This window comes from Olea europaea, chromosome 13 (assembly GCF_002742605.1).
Source record: "Olea europaea var. sylvestris chromosome 13, O_europaea_v1, whole genome shotgun sequence".
Lineage (NCBI taxonomy): Eukaryota > Viridiplantae > Streptophyta > Magnoliopsida > Lamiales > Oleaceae > Olea > Olea europaea.
In genome coordinates this window covers 17,189,534-17,207,228 of record NC_036249.1, presented here as the reverse complement: position 1 = coordinate 17,207,228, position 17,695 = coordinate 17,189,534, and the positions used below count along the sequence as shown (strand labels likewise).

Here is a 17,695-nt window from a genome sequence, read left to right as displayed (position 1 = left end):
TGATTTAATTGGCCTACTGCAATAAAGTCTAAGAAAATTTGTGCAATTTTCAAACCCTAAACGGTCATTATAAATATGCACATTATTGACATATTTTGGTGTGATTTTAGGGTTAGCCACTTTTCACATTCCCCAAAAAGGAATAACACCTAGTGGAGAACAAGGGAGAAGATCTAAGGGAGGAAGCAATTGGCTAGGCCATTAATAGCTCACTCGAAAAGGTTATCATCTCCCCTTTTTATATATATGAGGATTTTATAATCCAATGATTTCAAGGTCAATCAAATCCTTATTTACATAATTTTAATCTTCAAAGGAAAATTAATTACATATTGTGATAATTAAAGTTCATTAACCAACAAATGGTATCAGAGCCAAGGTTATTGTATGCCTTGAGTAGGATTAATTTTTTTTTTAAATCCTAGTGTAATATACATTTTAGTTGGATGGTGTTAGGTTATTTGATTTTGACATGTTTATGTTTTAAATCTGTTTAAAGTTATTGTTGATACACTCATAATCACTTTTGGCCCTAGAATTCATTTTTACTTCCTATTGTAATTCATTTATTATGGTTATTCTCTAGAAATATTGTAAGCCATAAGGCATTAAGTTTTTTTTTTTTTTTTTTCTCTTCATTTTCGTTTTTATATTTTGAGGAAGAAATGTAAACTTGTTGCTGTAATTTTCATGAAGAAGAAGGAAGAACGAAGAGCAAGAAATAAAATAAAAAACACCAAAAATCGGACACCGGACAGGGCAGTTGTTGCTGTCCGCAAGGCTGCAGCAGGCTGCCGGAGGGCCGGCTCCGGTGGCGGCGCCTTTTGGATCACCGGAAATGTATGTGTTTTTGGTGAAAGCGTGTTTTCTTGTTAGGGTCTGAAAATTAAGGTAATTTGGATTTTTTGGGCCTTTTTTTAAAACTTGGGCCAATGATATTGAATAATGGCCTTGTTGGTTTTAAGTTTTTGGCCTAAAAAATAAATTAACACTATTTTCTTGTCACATGACGTGGACTACAAAGAAGATTGAAGAATTGGGCCGAGATGTGGCCCAATGTAATTCTTTTTATCCATGTTGTAATTTAAATTCTTAGGATAGGCCATTAGTGATTATTATTCATTTAATTATCGCTTTTACCGCTTTATGGATGGATATATGTTTAATTATTATCGCATGTCATGTAGATTAAATGAAACACCACCCGGTGTACTAAAATCATATGCATTTGCATTTAAATATTTTTTTATCACTCTAAATTAATTAGAGGTCGTTGAAAAATATTTTATAATTAGCGTCATTATAATTGTTTATATTTGGCGGACTAATTAAGTGAAAATCCAACGGTACAAAATAATAAGTGGGAGAGGGTTTAGAGGCATGTATAAACCTACGGCCTCCTCCGTCATCCAATTTGTTATTAAAATACGTATGTTTAGTATCGAATTATATCGGTCTCCCTATAGGAAAACTACGTTATTTTAGATTAACTGAAATTGGATTTAGTAATAGAATTTCTTTAAAAATGAAACAATGGGATGATCATCCTATAGACGACATCTTATATATTTCGGATATTTTAAAATTATTGACGGAGGTTATTACACTTATATATGAAAATTTTGGGGGACTTCCTATAGAAGATTTCAACAAAATTATTCATAGGCCAAATAATAATCAATCCTTATTTTCTTGTGGCATGAGATGCCTAGCTCAATAAAATGAGTGGGAGGGTCCCAACCTTGCCAACGACTACATTGACCTCCTATAGAGGACGTGTTAAAAGTTGTAAGGGTTTAAGGCTTTTTGATTACAAATATAGTTTTGGGTCTATATTTGCATATACATATACATGCATCATACAAAGATTATTGCTCATTTTATTAATACGCGAATTGTTAATTTTACAGAAAAGGTCACTTAATCCATTATTAGCAATACTTAACAAAAATCAACTTGTGGGAAAAAACTACGTTGACTGGAAAATGAATCTTAATATTGTTCTTACCGCTGAAAAACACAAATATGTGCTGGATGAAGTTTGTCCCGAAGCCCTTAAAGATGACTACACGGAATCTCAAAAGGCTGCATATGAAAAGTAGCATCATTCTGATGAGATGGCCCGTTGTTACATTTTGGCATCCATGTCAAATGTGTTACAACATAAATATCAGAACATGCAAACTGCTTTTAACATAATGGAAAGCCTTCAAGAGATGTTTGGACATCAAAGCCGACAAGCTAGGTAAGCCTCCATTAGGGCAATTATGAACACACGCATGAAATCGGGAGCGTTTGTAAGGGACCATATGTTAACCATGATTGGTCACTTCAATGCTGTAGAGGTTTTAGGAGCTGACATTGATTTCGAGACACAGATTGACATGGTCCTTGAGACTCTTCCTGAGATGTTCTCACAATTTATAGTTGATTATAATCTACATAAGATGGACATGTCTCTGATGGAATTAATGAAAGAGCTACAAAATGCTGAATCTGTTCTAAAAGCTAGGAGTGGAAGTGCTTTGACTGTTACAGCTGGACCTTCTCATCCTAAGCATTCTGGTGGCAAAGGAGGAAAGAAGAGGAAGAGGCCAATCAAAAAGCCAGATAGCAAGTCAAAGGGGAAGAAAACTACTGCCGATGGGAAACCAAAGGGAAAGTGTTTTATTTGTGGACAAAAGGGTCACTGGAAGAGGAACTGCCCAGATTACATAGCTAAGGAAAGCAAGGTAAAGGCAATAATGCCCTATTCATTGAGTCATGCTTAGTGGTTGATTCTACTAATACCTGGATTGTAGATTTTGGAGCCACTAATCATGTTTGCAATTCTTTGCAGGGGTTCTAGGAAACCAAGCATCTCAGTGAAGGGGAGTACACTCTTAAGGTTGGAATAGGAGCAGTGGTATCTGCCAAAGCTGTTGGCACTTTTACTTTATATTTTGAGAATCATTGGCATTTGCTATTAGATGACTGTTATTATGTTCCTGAACTTACACGGAACTTGGTTTCCGTTGCACTTTTATATCATGTTGGTTATTCGATACTTTTTACTCGTTCTACGGTGGTTATTAAGTTGAATAATTCTGTTATATGTTCGGGTCATATGGTTAATAGTCTTTATGTCTTAAGTCCTTTGATTGGCTCTATACAACACTACTACTGCTAAGAAAAGAAAGAGGTCATCTAGTACTAATGAAACTCTCTCACGGTATCTTAGATTAGGTCATATCAATCTAAATAGGATTCAAAGATTGGTAAAGGATAGTCCTTTAAATGAGTTAGAGGTAGAATCTATACCAATTTGTGAATCTTGTATACAAGGAAAGATGACCAAGAGGCCCTTTAAGGCTAAGGGACTGAGGGCTAAAGAGGTTTTGGAATTAGTACATTCCGATGTTTGTGGACCTATTAGTACTCGGGCTAGAGGAGCATACGAGTATTTCATCACCTTCACAGATGATTACTCATGATTTGGATACATATACCTTATGTCTCACAAATTTGAAAGCTTTGAATAAATTCAAGGAGTTTCGGACGGAAGTTGAGAAACAATTAGGTAAGAGTATCAAGGCCCTTCGATCTGATCGAGGTGGCGAGTATCTATCCCAAGAGTTTAAGGTCTATTTATCGGATAATGGGATATTATCCCAATTGAGTGCACCAAGAACTCCCCAACAGAATGGTGTCTCGGAAAGAAGAAATCGAACTCTTTTAGATATAGCGAGATCAATGATGAGTTATTCCTCATTGCCTATATCCTTTTGGAGATATGCACTACAAACAGCCATTTATATCTTGAATTTGGTACCATCTAAGTCAGTTCTCAAAACACCTCTTGAATTGTGGAATGGACGTAAGCCCAATTTACACCACATTCGGATATGGGGATGTCCAGCACATGTGCTAAAGGGAAAGACGGATAAGATGGAATCAAGATCTGATGTTTGTTTCTTTGTAGGATATCCAAAGGGAATGAGAAGTTACTACTTCTATAATTCTCTTGATAAGAAGGTATTTGTTAGCACAAATGTAACCTTCTTAGAGGATAATTTTATAGAAGAACACAAGTCTACTACTAAGATTCTATTGGAAGAGATGTTAGAACATGGTTCAAACAACTCAGTTCCAGATTTTCGCATAAAATCTAATAGTGATGACTTGGAACCTCCTACTGAACCAATGGCTGCTGATGAAGCAAGTGAGCAAGTGATGCCCACAGGGCCTCATAGGCAAATAGAACCACAGATAGTAGAAAATGAGGCACCCATTGTTGTATCTCCACATGTCCCTACAAATGGGGATAATGAGGATGTTGTTCCTAACCAAGGACAGGATCAAACAGTGGGAAGAGAGGAAGGACCTTTGGTCAGACTGGACAATCAGGCACCTTCAACCATTACTCGTAGTGAGAGGGTTGTGAGACCACCTTCTAGGTACTTGCTCTATGGAGAATCCTATCGAGCGATCTCTATTGAGCAAGAAGAAGATCCCACTTCGTTTAAGGAAGTAATGGAGGATGTAGACTTTGAATCATGGAAATTAGCCATGAACTCAGAAATGGAATCTATGTATTCCAATAAGGTTTGGGATCTTGTAAATGCACCTAATGGGGTAAAGCCTATAGGATGCAAGTGGGTCTATAAAAGGAAAAGAGGTATAGATGGGAAGGTTGAAACCTTCAAAGCAAGGCTAGTGGCCAAGGGTTTTACCAAAAGAGAAGGCATCGACTATGAAGAAATCTTCTCACCGGTTGCCATGCTTAAATCTATTCGAGTCCTTTTATCCATTGTCTCTCATTATGATTATGAGGTTTGGCAAATTGATGTTAAGACAGTATTTTTAAATGGACATCTTGAGGAGACCATTTACATGATGCAACCTGAAGGGTTTGTGAAAGAAGGCCATGAAAGGAAAGTTTGCAAGTTGTAGAGGTCCATTTATGTACTCAAGCAAGCATCCAGATCTTGGAATGTAAGATTTGATCAAACCATCAAGACCTATGGTTTTGAGCAAAATTTGGATGAACCTTGTGTGTAGAAATGAATACAAGGGAAGAAAGTAGTTTTTCTGATTCTTTATATAGATGACATTCTACTCATTGAAAATGATGTAGGGATATTGTCATCTGTAAAGAAATGGTTGTCACAGCAGTTTGATATGAAGGATTTGGGAGAAGTAGTTATGTTTTGGGAATTCGTATCTTGCGAGATAGGAAAAAAAGAAGATTGCATTATCCCAAGCTTCATATATTGACAAAATATTGTCCAGATTTGCAATACAAAATTTCAAAAAGGGACAACTTCCTTTTAGACATGGAATTCATCTATCTAAAGAGCACTGTCCCAAGAATGCAACGGAGATAGATTACATGAGAAAGGTTCCTTATGCTTTGGCTGTTGGAAGTCTCATGTATGTTATGCTTTGCACTAGACCAGATATTTGTTATGTTGTGGGTATTGTTAGTCGTTATCACTCTAATCCAGGACCAGAACATTGGATAGCGGTAAAGCATATAGTCAAGCATCTTCGGAGAATGAGAGATTATATGCTTGTCTACTCAAGACATGATCTAAATCCTATTGGATATACTGATTCCGATTTTCAATCTGATCATGACTTTAGAAAGTCTACATTGGGATCAGTATTTATATTAGGAGGTGGAGCTGTGGTATGGAGAAGTATCAAGCAATCCTGTATTGCTGATTCCACCATGGAGGCAGAATATGTAGCAGCTTGTGAAGCTGCTAAAGAAGCTATATGGTTCAAGAAGTTTCTTTTGGACCTTAACGTGGTAGATTTGGCAATGGGGCCCATTACGCTTTATTGCGATAATAGTGGGGCGGTTGCTAATGCTAAAGAACCGAGGAGTCATCAGCATGGCAAGCATATCGAGAGAAAATATCACCTTGTTAGAGAAATTGTTCATCAAGGAGACGTGACGATTAGTAAGATTGCATCAGCAGAAAATCTTTCGGATCCGTTCACTAAGACTTTACTAGCTAAGGCTTTTGATAGACATCTTAAGAGGATGGGTATTCCTGATATGTCACACATACTCTAAGAAGGGCAAGTGGGAGATTGTTAGTTTGATGCCCATTCTTCGAGTAATGTTCTGTAAAATCACATTATAAATTTACGTTCGTTTATTTGCGTGTTATAATTTGAAGTGACTGTCTAAGGTTCCATGATCATAAAGGACGTCACAAATAGTATACTCGATAGATTGGGTATAGTAAGACACAATTTGTGATGTGATCAAAATTATGTCGTTCACAATCGGTTCATAAAGTTGGACGCTTTATGTTGATAAGATTGTATTGTTCTTATTAAGATTTGTCTAGATTTTGAAATAGGAACAATAATGTGTTTCGATGCACATTGAACGGGACCACGTAGATGACTCATTTGTGATCGTTTGAAATGAGACTCTACTTGATTATCAAACAGGTCACCTAAATCCTGAGTGAGTAATGTACCTTTGATTGCAAGTTCAAGTTCTTTGAGATACCAATGAGTAAAGTCTTAAATAGAAGATTGATCTCGGTACTTTGGGAATCGGGCCGAAACAATTAGAGATCATATACTTACAATATTGGAATCCATTAATCATTGAGATGAGACGATCGTCACTCTAAGGTATTTTTCTAGACAAATTGAATCTGAGCTCAGTAGGTCGATGATGAGATCGTTGGACTTTACATTGTGATTTGATCACAACGAATTTGCCGTATGAAAATAGGACTTAGAGGGTAATGCATGCTGAAGGGCAAAACGGTCATTTTGCCAGTTTAAACATATTGACAGTCAAATGGGAGTTCACTTGTGGAATGATAATTAGAGGATATTGTTATTGGATCATAATTTGCTTATATAACTATCACTCAACTCGAGAGTGCAATCTCGATTTTTTGGTAGAATAAGCTGGGATTAATAGATGTATCTCAATTGTTCAAGAGTTGACCCAATTGAAAACATCTATTGGAGCTTGGGTCATGTGAGTCCAATTATGTCCCTCTCTTGACTCCAATAAAAGGTGTGTGACTTAATTGGCCTACTACAATAAAGTCTAAGGAAATTTGTGCAATTTTCAAACCCTAAAAGGTCATTATAAATATGCACATTATTGGCATATTTTGGTGTGATTTTAGGGTTAGCCACTTTTCACATTCCCCAAAAAGGAATAACACCTAGTGGAGAATAAGGGAGAAGATCTAAGGGAGGAAGCAATTGGCTAGGCCATTAATAGCTCCTTCGAAAAGGTTATCATCTCCCCATTCTATATATTTGAGGATTTTATAATCCAATGATCTCAAGGTCAATCAAATCCTTATTTACATGATTTTAATCTTCAAAGAAAAATTAATTTCCTATTGTGATGATTAAAGTTCATTAACCAACAGAAGATGAATAGAATAATAGATTTTCTCATCAGGAGAAGTATTACACATTCTTGGCTTCTCATCATTAACAAAGTCAGTTATCCAGCCAAGATGCAGTAGATGTTTCCTCACATTCAATATAACGATACTTGAAAGATTCTTTTCCACTTATACATTTTGCAACATGTAACAATGGAATCAGGGCAAACCTCAAGTCCAGGAACCAAGTCAAGCAAGACTGAAACCCACTCCTGTTTCTATCTCTGTTTTGAAGATTCAATCTCCATATAGGACATAGTGGAGCTCATAATACAAGCTACTTCATTGTGATTATTGGAACTAGTTCTAGAAGCTTCAACAGGATTAGGAGATATTATCGGTAGAGTAGGAGGCAAGCAAAATATTTCTTCTTCACGGGTTGGCATTTCTGAGATAGCTTCTAGATTATCCTGATAGATATACTCTTCAAATTGATGATGTCTTTTTCTCATTTTGATCAATTAGCTGCATTCCTTTACTATCAAATTTACAAACGGCTTCAGAGTGTACAATTGAGTGCGAATTACCGAGCAAATATTTTCCAAGGTATTGGTTCAAAACAACATCACGGGCTGGTTCCGAAAATTTCAACAACGGTGGTCCTTTCTCTACTAAGTTCCTAGAAGAATTCAATTACTTAACAGTTATCTTGAAGTTATCAACTAAAGCCAACAACACTGATTCTCTCCAAATATTATGCATAGAAGTCCAATCTTTAAGCTTTTCAAAGCCACACTTCAGCCGCACATCATACCAAATTTGCTTTATGGAAATAGGCAATGACCAATCTGGCCGAACTGCCTTTATCAATTCAAGAATGAAGTTGCTTTCCCAAGGTTCCCATTCATCAGTAACCAGTTAGACCCAAAGTCAATCCTAAACAATTATGCGAAAATAAATTGGATCGAAATACCAAAAATCTTATGGATCGAAATTTTACCTCCTACCATTGATGGTGATTTCTGAAAGCGTCTTCCTTTTCAGGTGATGGCACTTCCAAACTCTAGACACTGCAATTTGATGGTGTTTATTGTATTTTTTTTGAATGTTGAGCTTGGGGACCAAAACCAACGTATATATAGCCAAACCCCCATCAAGTTATGGCTTCAGTCACCACTTCTTTCAATAGTAGAATTAAGGATTTTATTAATTTTAAAACTGAAATCCCATGAATGTTGGACCATTAATTTGGCTGTTGAAGGAATTGGAGGAAGAAAGGGTTTTTGTTACATTCTCCCACTTGGTCCATACATTCATCTCAATATCTCAACTTAATCCATTGATTGTCCTTCTTAAGAAACAAACACATGAATCATGGTGATGAATCCTCTAATAACGAGTATAATCTTCCATTTATCACGATGTATTTAGTTTCTCAAGAATTATTCTTCATATGGTAATAATGCTTAATGAAAAGAACATACGTCTCATTCTTGGTCCTACAAAGATATATATTCTCTCAAATAAAAGCGCGCGTGAATATGAGAAAATATCACAACAAATAAGAGTCTCGCACAATTTTTTTTAAACAATTACATACTAGAACCAAGTTCCATTTTCTCCACATGATCTTTGAATTTTAACGGTGGCATGCCTTTAGTTAAAGGATCAGCGACCATCAATTCAGTGCATACGTGCTCAATGACCACTTTCTTTTCTTTAATACGTTCCCTTAAGGCTAAATTACTTAATGTCTTAACCATAAAGATAACAGTCAAATTGTCGTAGTAAATCCTCAATGGCCTAGAAATGGAATCCATAATTCTGAGCCCATATATGAAACTCTTGATCAATACACCATGCGATGTAGCCTCAAAACAAGAAACGAACTCATCTTCCATAGTGGAAGTATTAATTAAGGCTTGCTTGGCATTCCTCCATGATATAGCTCCACCAGCCATCATAAAGATGTACAACAGGCTTCCGACAGCAGAAGCATATGGAATGTTCTTCATTTGTTCCCTTTCTAGATCATTTTTCGGGCATTGGTTCAAATTGAACCTGTCACCCTTCACAATGAGAGCTGCACTTGGTAAACAATTTTTCATCCGAAATCTCTCTAAAACTTTGTTGATATACGTTTCCTAAGACAGAATCACCATGTAATCTGTCTCTATGAATCTTAATGGCAATGATAAAAGATGCCTCACCCATATCCTTCATACCGAATTGTTTAGAGAGGAATTGTTTCACCTCATACAACAAACCCTTATCATTAATTGCAAGTAAAATATCGTCTACGTACAAAACAAGGAAACAAATTTTACTCCCACTAACCTTTGGTATATATATTGATCCATGGGGTTTTCTACAAATCCAAATGAAGAAATTACTCCATGGAATTTTAAATACCACTAACGGGATGCTTGTTTCAGAACGTATATAGACTTTTTAAGCTTATAGACCAAGTGCTCACCATCATTAGAGGAGAATCCATTAGGTTGTTTCATATAAACCTCTTCCTCTAAATCTCCATTGAGAAATGCTGTCTTCACATCCATTTGTTGCAATTCAAGATCAAATTGGGCTACTAATGCCAAAATAATACATTTCTTAGATACCAGAGAGAAGGTCTCCATGTAATCGATTCCCTCATTTTGAGTAAATCCCATAGTAACAAGCCTCGCCTTGTATCTCTGAATATTGCCTAGCAAGTCTTTCTTAGTCTTAAAGACCCATTTACAGCCAATGGCTTTGGCACGACTAGGCAACTCAACAAGAACCAAGACTCTATTGCTCTTCATAGAACTCATTACTTTCTTCATGGCATTGTACCATAATTTTGACTCTTTACAACTCATGGCCTGTGAAAATGATTCGGGATCATTTTTTGCTTCAATATTGTGGCCAGGTTCTTATAGATACACTTCATAATCACCAGGAATTCCTGACCTTTTGGTTCTAGTAGATCTTCTTAACATTGTACCATTATCTTCTTGAGAAGCTCGTGGTTCAACTATTTATTCAGGAGGTTTTGGTAATTCCTGAATTACCTGATCTACTTGAACATTATCAGTAGCTTGTGAAATTTCAATGGTTGGTCGTTCAACACTTGTTTGTACTTGGGGGGTGCTGTGAACTTTAATTAATTCATCATCTGAGGTGGGAGACCGAGATTCCAAATGATCATCCTCAGGAACTTTGTTCTTGGTTTGATCGCTCCCACTAATCAAGTCATTCTCAAGAAACTTAGCATTTCTTGATTCCACAATCCTAATTCTATGAGATGGACAATAAAATCTATATCCTTTAAACCTTTCGGCATATCCAATGAAATACCCACTAATGGTCCTTGGGTCCAACTTCTTCTCCTGTGGGTTATAGATCCTCACTTCAGACGGACATCCCCAAACGTGTGTATATCACAGACTTGGTTTCCAACCTTTCAATAATTCAAATGTTGTCTTTGGGATAGCCTTTGTTGGGACTCGATTTAATATATACACCGCCGTCTTAAGTACTTCAGTCCACAAGGATTTAGGAAGATTGGAGCTACTAAGCATGTTCTGCACCATATCCAATAATGTCCTGTTTCTTCTTTCTGCTACACCATTCTAGTCTGGTGAACCAGGCATGGTGTATTGGGCAACTATCCCTTGCTCTTGAAGAAACTTAGCGAACAGACCAGGTGCTTGTTCATCCTCTGTGTATTTACCGTAATATTCTCCATCTCTATTTGATCTTACAATCTTAGCTTCTCATATTGTTTCTCTACTTCAGCTTTAAAGGTTTTAAAAGCATCCAATTCTTTGTTTTTCTTATGAAGCAAGTAGAGATACATATATCATGAATAAACATCAATAAAAGTGATGAAGTATTTCTAACCATGTGAGTCCATGTTTGGACTACATATATCAGTATGTATGATTTCTAATATGTCCGAACTCTTGTTGGTACCTTTGTTGGACTTGTTGGTCTGCTTTCCCTTAATGCAGTCCACACATGTATCAAAATCAATGAAATCTAAAGTATTAAGTGTCCCATCATTCACTAATCTTTTGATTCTATCTATAGAGATATGTCCTAATCTCTGATGCTACAACATAGAGAAGTCTTCATTAATATTACACCATTTAGCGCTAGTACGAAAGTGCATTGAGCTATTAGTGATATTGCTTGTAAATTAATACAATAAAAACCATCAAACAAAGTACCATTCCCAACACAATCAGAATTATATAATAAACTGAATGACGTGTTTGAAAAATTAAAGGAATATCCCAGGGGTACAAGTTTAAAAAAAGAAATCAAGTTTCGTGAAAAACTTGGAACGTAAAAGGTCCTATCTAATTTCAAAGCAAAGCTACTACTTAAAGTTACAATGCATGTTCCTATAGCCTCGACACGTGAGCTCATCTTGTTTTCGAATAAGATATTTTGCTCACTTCCAACTGGCTTTCTTAGGTTTCGCATACCCTGCAAAGAGTTTGCAATATGGATTGTAGATCCAGAGTCAATCCATTAGGTGTTAACTTTTACATTAACCATATTGATTCATAACAAACAAATGAGGTTGAATTACCTTTACCCTCAAGCCATTTTTTGAATTTGGCACAATCTTTCTTCATGTGTCCCTTCTTTTTACAGAAGTAATACTTGGCCTTTTTCTTAATATTAGCTTGGGGTGGGATTTTACCTTTCCCTTTCTGATTGGTTTGAGATTTTCCCTTCCTACGGGTTGTAGTCAACATTGAACTTTTACCTTGTTCCATTATTAGTCTTCCTTATTCTTGAACGCACATAGTCATTAATTCATTAATTGACCATTTATCCTTATGTGTATTGTATGAAATTTTGAAAAGTCCATACCCTTGTGGGAGACTATTCAAGATGTAATGCACAAGGAGGGATTCAGACATCTCAACCTCGAGTTTCTTAAGTTGAGCAGAAATGTCTCTCATTTGCATGATGTGCTCGCTCACACCTTTCACACTAGTGAGCTTTAAGAATGAAAACTTCATTATAAGGGTGCTTGCCAATGCCTTATCTGAAGTGAGGAATTGATCGTCAATGGCCTTTCTCAAGTTCTGGACCTTGTCATGCTAATCGACAGAACCACGTATATCAGCAAAAATTTTAGTCTTTATGAATATCACACTGAAGTCATTAGATCGCTCCCATTTTTCATAAAGCGCAATGTCTTCTGCAGTGCTCGCATCAGTAATTTTAGGTGTTTCGTCTTTCCTAATAATATAATCAATATCTATCCACCCTAATTGGAGAAGAATTCTCTCCTTCCATACTTTATAGTTGTCACCCTTAAATTCGGGAATATCACAATGAATATCAGAGAAATTGGCAGGTTGTGAAGCTGCATAATATTAAAAATTGCTTATGTTAACTTGAGGCTTAATTGAATAGATTGCATGTTTTAGTAGTGTAATTCATGCTGAAATTGAATATAATGACATAAAAATTGTCTGTGGGCTATATTTTTAATTCAATCATATCAAATTATTCCTTATAATAAAATTATCAAATTATGCACATAATTCATATAAAATCAATTCGATATTCTATCACAAGGTAAACTTTATAATAAAACTATCAAATTATGTACTTATTCATACTTCCTATGGGCATATTATGAAATAATTTGATATTTTATTCTAATTAATCATACAAATATAACAAAATTCCTGTGGAATAAATTCATTATATTAAGTATAATTAATTACAATCTAATGTCGTTAATCCTTGTGTGATCCTCATCTTAATATATAATTTTACTTAATTAAAGATGTTGTGGCTAATCCTTAAATAAATAAAATTATACGGATCACTCGACATTATCATTTTATGCATAAACAATCAACTTAATATGATAATAAGTCTAATTGCATAAAATATTCTCATAATCGTTACATATTGCATAAAAATAAATTAAAATTAATGATTTTCAATTGGGCTAAGAATTAATGGCCCACTTAAAAGGATATCTTCTTCAATTCCTTTTGTATACGTAAAGCACATATTTCAAACAGAGAAACAGAGATGCCTTTAACCCGATTTTGAACCTCTCCAAAATTCAACTTTTTCAATATCAAAACCCTAAATTTAAAACACGTAGAGGCTAGAAGGATGATTTCATGAAGGAATCCGAATTTATTTTCATGAAAATTAAATCGAGCAGAAATCAAATTTATCCAGATTGTTTCATAAACATCAAGGTAGAGGTTAGAATTGGCTATGATACCAAATGTTAGACCCAAAGTCGATCCTAAGAAATTATGCGAAAATAAATTTGATCGAAATACCAAAAATCTTATGGATCGAAATTTTACCTCCAGCCATTGATGGTGATTTGTGAAAGCTTCTTCCTTTTCAGGTAATGACACTTCCAAACTCTAGACATTGCAATTTAATGGTGTATATTGTGTTTTTTCGAGTGTTGAGCTTGGGGACCAAAACCAACGTATATATAGCCAAACTCCCATCAAGTTATGGCTTTAGTTACCACTTCTTTCAATGGTAGAATTAAGGATTTTATTAATGTTGAAGCTGAAACCCCATGAATGTTGGACCATTAATTTAGCTGTTGAAGGAATTGGAAGAAGAAAGGTTTTCTGTTACATAACCTCCTCTCAATCTCGAATTAACCTCAACATGTGAATCTAAGCAACAATTTTGTCACCCATATCAAGAAAGAAAATTCTCCACTACTCATGACTGTCCTCACAAGTATCAATCGAACCACAAAAGCTCAAATCCTTTTTTCTACAAATTGTAAAAGTAAAAATGGAACAATGAATAAAAAAAATTCACAAAAGCAATGAATTATCAAGCATACAAGACAATTCATAACAAATATATACATAAATATGACACCTTACTAAAAAATGTATATCAAATATAGAGTTCCAAAACAATTTCTAAATCAAGAACCTCAAATAACAACCAGTAAAACTTTGACAAAAAATTAGATAGAGTAGCAAAATTCAAATCGTACTCAAAATCGAGAGTTTCAATTGGGCAAACATTGGCGCCAACATAGTAATCTGATATCAAGTAGTAGCGTCACCGCGTCGTGGCTACGAGAGGAAGCTTAGAATTAGAGTGAGGGTTGCTTTAGTTTGCTTTTCGAATTACATTTGAGGGGAAAGGTTTTAACCTCAGTAGGTGTATGAGCTATGGTAATGGGTCTAGCATTAAAAAAAATCCAACATAACAAAAGGCCTACGAATTTTTAAAAAATTGGCCCAACAACTACAATTAAGTGGGTTAGATCGGGTCCAAATAACGACAACGTTCAATGTACGTTGCTAAAAGATTAATGAAAATGTGCAACAAACGTTTAAGAAAATTAAAAATTAATGGCAACATTCATATGTGCATTGTTAAAACACTTAACAGGCACTGTGCAATGCACATTATTGAAACACTAATGGTGACGTTCAAATGCGCATTGCTAAAACATCTAATGGCAATGTGCATTGCCTTTTGGTAAAACTAATTAACGACAATATGCATTACACGTTGCTAAAACATTAACAACAATGCACATTGCAGGTTGCGAAAAAAAATTCAATGACAACGGACCCCGAATATTGTAAAAGGGTGTATTAACAACATTGATAAAAAAAAAACCGTTGTCAAAACTCAATTTAGTGAATCATTAGCAAACATAAACTTGCTAAATATTGCAATAGATCCCTTTCAACAATGCAATTACTGAATGTTGCTTTACATGTTGCAAAAGGTATTTTTTTCTTTTAGTGACATCAAGGGATCTCTTAGAGAATGTAAGTCAGCAAAAAGTTTTTATTAATGAGTTAGTTGTAAGAGAACATGCTAAAGTGTTATGAACGTGACATAGTTTACTTGCTAATCGCACACACAATATATGGGAAAGTCACAAAAATTGTTGAACAGATAATGTCAACATGCCCACGAAAAGGAATTAATTGCATATTATCCCATTGTGCTAAACAAATATAAAGATGATGCATCTAATTCAAAACCCTAAAATTGCTGCCCAATAGAGATGTTGGAATTTTGTCACCCAACTGAAAATAGTATGTAGAAAATCGAAACACAAACAACCAAAAATAGTAGTGAGCAACGCAAGAAACAGTCACCCAGTTCGGCAAAAGCCTACTCTAGAGGGCTCAGAGGTAAGAGTCCGTCACTATGTGCAAGAACCTCCCAAGAGAGAGTTTAAGTTTAGAGTACAACAATCAGATCTCCTTCTCAACCAATAGATCATCTATCTATAAAAGATGTTGCCATATGAAACCTAATCAACCAAGATACAACCAAAAAGTATAGCAATGTTCTTATACCATTTGAATACTGACTGAAAGATGCCCAAAAACTACCTAAAAGGAACATTAGATACAAGTCAAGTACAATTTGAAATCACCACAGACCACAGGCCACATATCAAAGAACAAGATCTGAATTTATAGCCAATAAAGGAAAGCACAACAGATCTGAAGAAGAGAGATCAAAATTTCTGTGAGGGAAAGAAAATTGCCAGAGAGCAGAGAGAAAGCCAAGTGAATAATGGAATGAATTTGATGCTCTATCAACTGGCCAACAAAGGGTTAAAAAAAATGGATTTAAGCCACAGCCGTTGATCTTGATCAACGGTCCAAATCATCTACCAAAAAACACAGATCCGAGTGATAGTAAATCAGCTACCAGTGGACGTGCGCCAAGTGGACAGCCACTTAAAAAAACGTTTTCCCATCTGTAAAATGGGTTTTGGATTTAGAAAACACAATTATACAATAGAAATCATAAGAGAGCAGTAACAAATAAATTGAAATTCACAGAAGCTATCGAGCAACAGGGCTGTAAAAAGGAATTAATGGCACATCATACCATTGTGCGTCTCAAATATCACAACGATCTAATTGATTCAAAACTATGAAATTTCTACACAATAGAGAAATCATAAAATTGAGTTAACATATAAATCAACTATAGAATTTATAAGTGTTGTAATATCCATTCACAAACAGGCTGATTTCACCTAGTAAAGAAAAAGAAAATATAAATAGTAAGGTTACCAAAATCCCCGAAAATAAATACTAGGTGTCTAACATCAAGGATTAGTCTAAGAATAGCCTCCTCTTTTCGAAACAAAGGGTCTGAAGTGGATCTTTGTGTTATGAAGTATGGATACACTTTTCTTGCCACCTTTTCAATATCATCTAGAATACAATACTGCATCAATGCACAGCTTCTTCCAACTATCTAAAGTGGAATATTGTCATTACTAATAATTTTTATTTTATTTTATTTTTATCCGTGTGACTCAAGTTTTGAGATGTGAACTTTGATTAGAAGTGATTGTTTCAAATAGATGAAATGTCAGTACAATAGATAGGATTTGAGAGGGGACTTCAAGCCATTCTTATAAAACCTTTAGGAGCGTTCCTCACTCCAAAAAGAATAGAATTAGTATAAAATCAATAACTAAAAGGACCAGACGATGCAGCGGCATCAAGCGAATGTCATACAATCTTTTTAGTTGCAGAATCCAAATCATCGACAAATACTTCAAGGGATTTCTCTAGAGACTACAAATCGACAGTATTTTTTTACTAATGAACTAGTCGTAGGAACACAAGCTAAAATATTATGAAATTGACCTGGTTCACTTGCTAATGGCTCTCTCAGTCACACAATAAAAAACCACCAATAATATAAGTACGCTTGGGAAATTTGAGAAATTATTGAGCATATTTTATTGACATACCTCTAAACATTGTCCGTATCAAATATTAGAATGATGCAACTTAATTCAAAAATTTAAATTTCTGCCCAACACAGAAAATCGTACTATTGAGTTAAAAAATAAATGGAAAATTTGTAGAAGTTATTGAGCATATATTATGAGCAGAGTTTTAAAAATAAATTAAATGCATATCATGCTGTTAAATAATTGACCTCCAATGGTGGATTTTCTGGGCTCAGTTTAACCAATCTCTATCTTATTAAACACACCCAACAAAGGCTCCAACCCAAACAATCTCGATTCTTACTTCGGTTTCTCAAATCAATATGTTCACAAAGAACACAATATGGTGGCTGCAATGAATCACCAAGAATAGAGGAAGACAAATTCGGTTTAAGGCTCAAGAGGGAAAACTAGAGAAAAATGTCGGCTCCTCTTTTCAATTGCAAAACACACACGGCTCCTTCACAAATGAGAGCAATATATAGGTTTAGGGTTAATAATATAATGGGCTCATGGACCAACTAATGGTTAAAGGGGGGGGGGGGAGGGGGGAACACAAATTGAGCCATCCAAGAAGTAAATGGGC

General features: G+C 35.3%; 1 protein-coding gene across 1 annotated transcript; it reads right to left on the bottom strand.

The window, feature by feature from the left end:
• Nucleotides 1-12,145: 12,145 nt before the first annotated feature.
• LOC111408493 lies at nt 12,146-13,715 on the bottom strand. The gene is made up of 3 exons (XM_023038244.1): nt 13,706-13,715; nt 12,518-12,732; nt 12,146-12,463 (listed from the first exon to the last, which is right to left on the bottom strand). Exons 1-3 carry the CDS (start codon nt 13,713-13,715, stop codon nt 12,146-12,148), a joined length of 543 nt encoding a protein of 180 aa, XP_022894012.1.
• Nucleotides 13,716-17,695: the final 3,980 nt, after the last annotated feature.

Bases quoted from the DNA above. Each gene is read 5' to 3' on its own strand.
- LOC111408493 (XM_023038244.1), bottom strand. The intron at 12,464-12,517 runs GTGATATTCATA...TCTGTCGATTAG, and splicing joins AGCGATCTAATGACTTCAGT to CATGACAAGGTCCAGAACTT.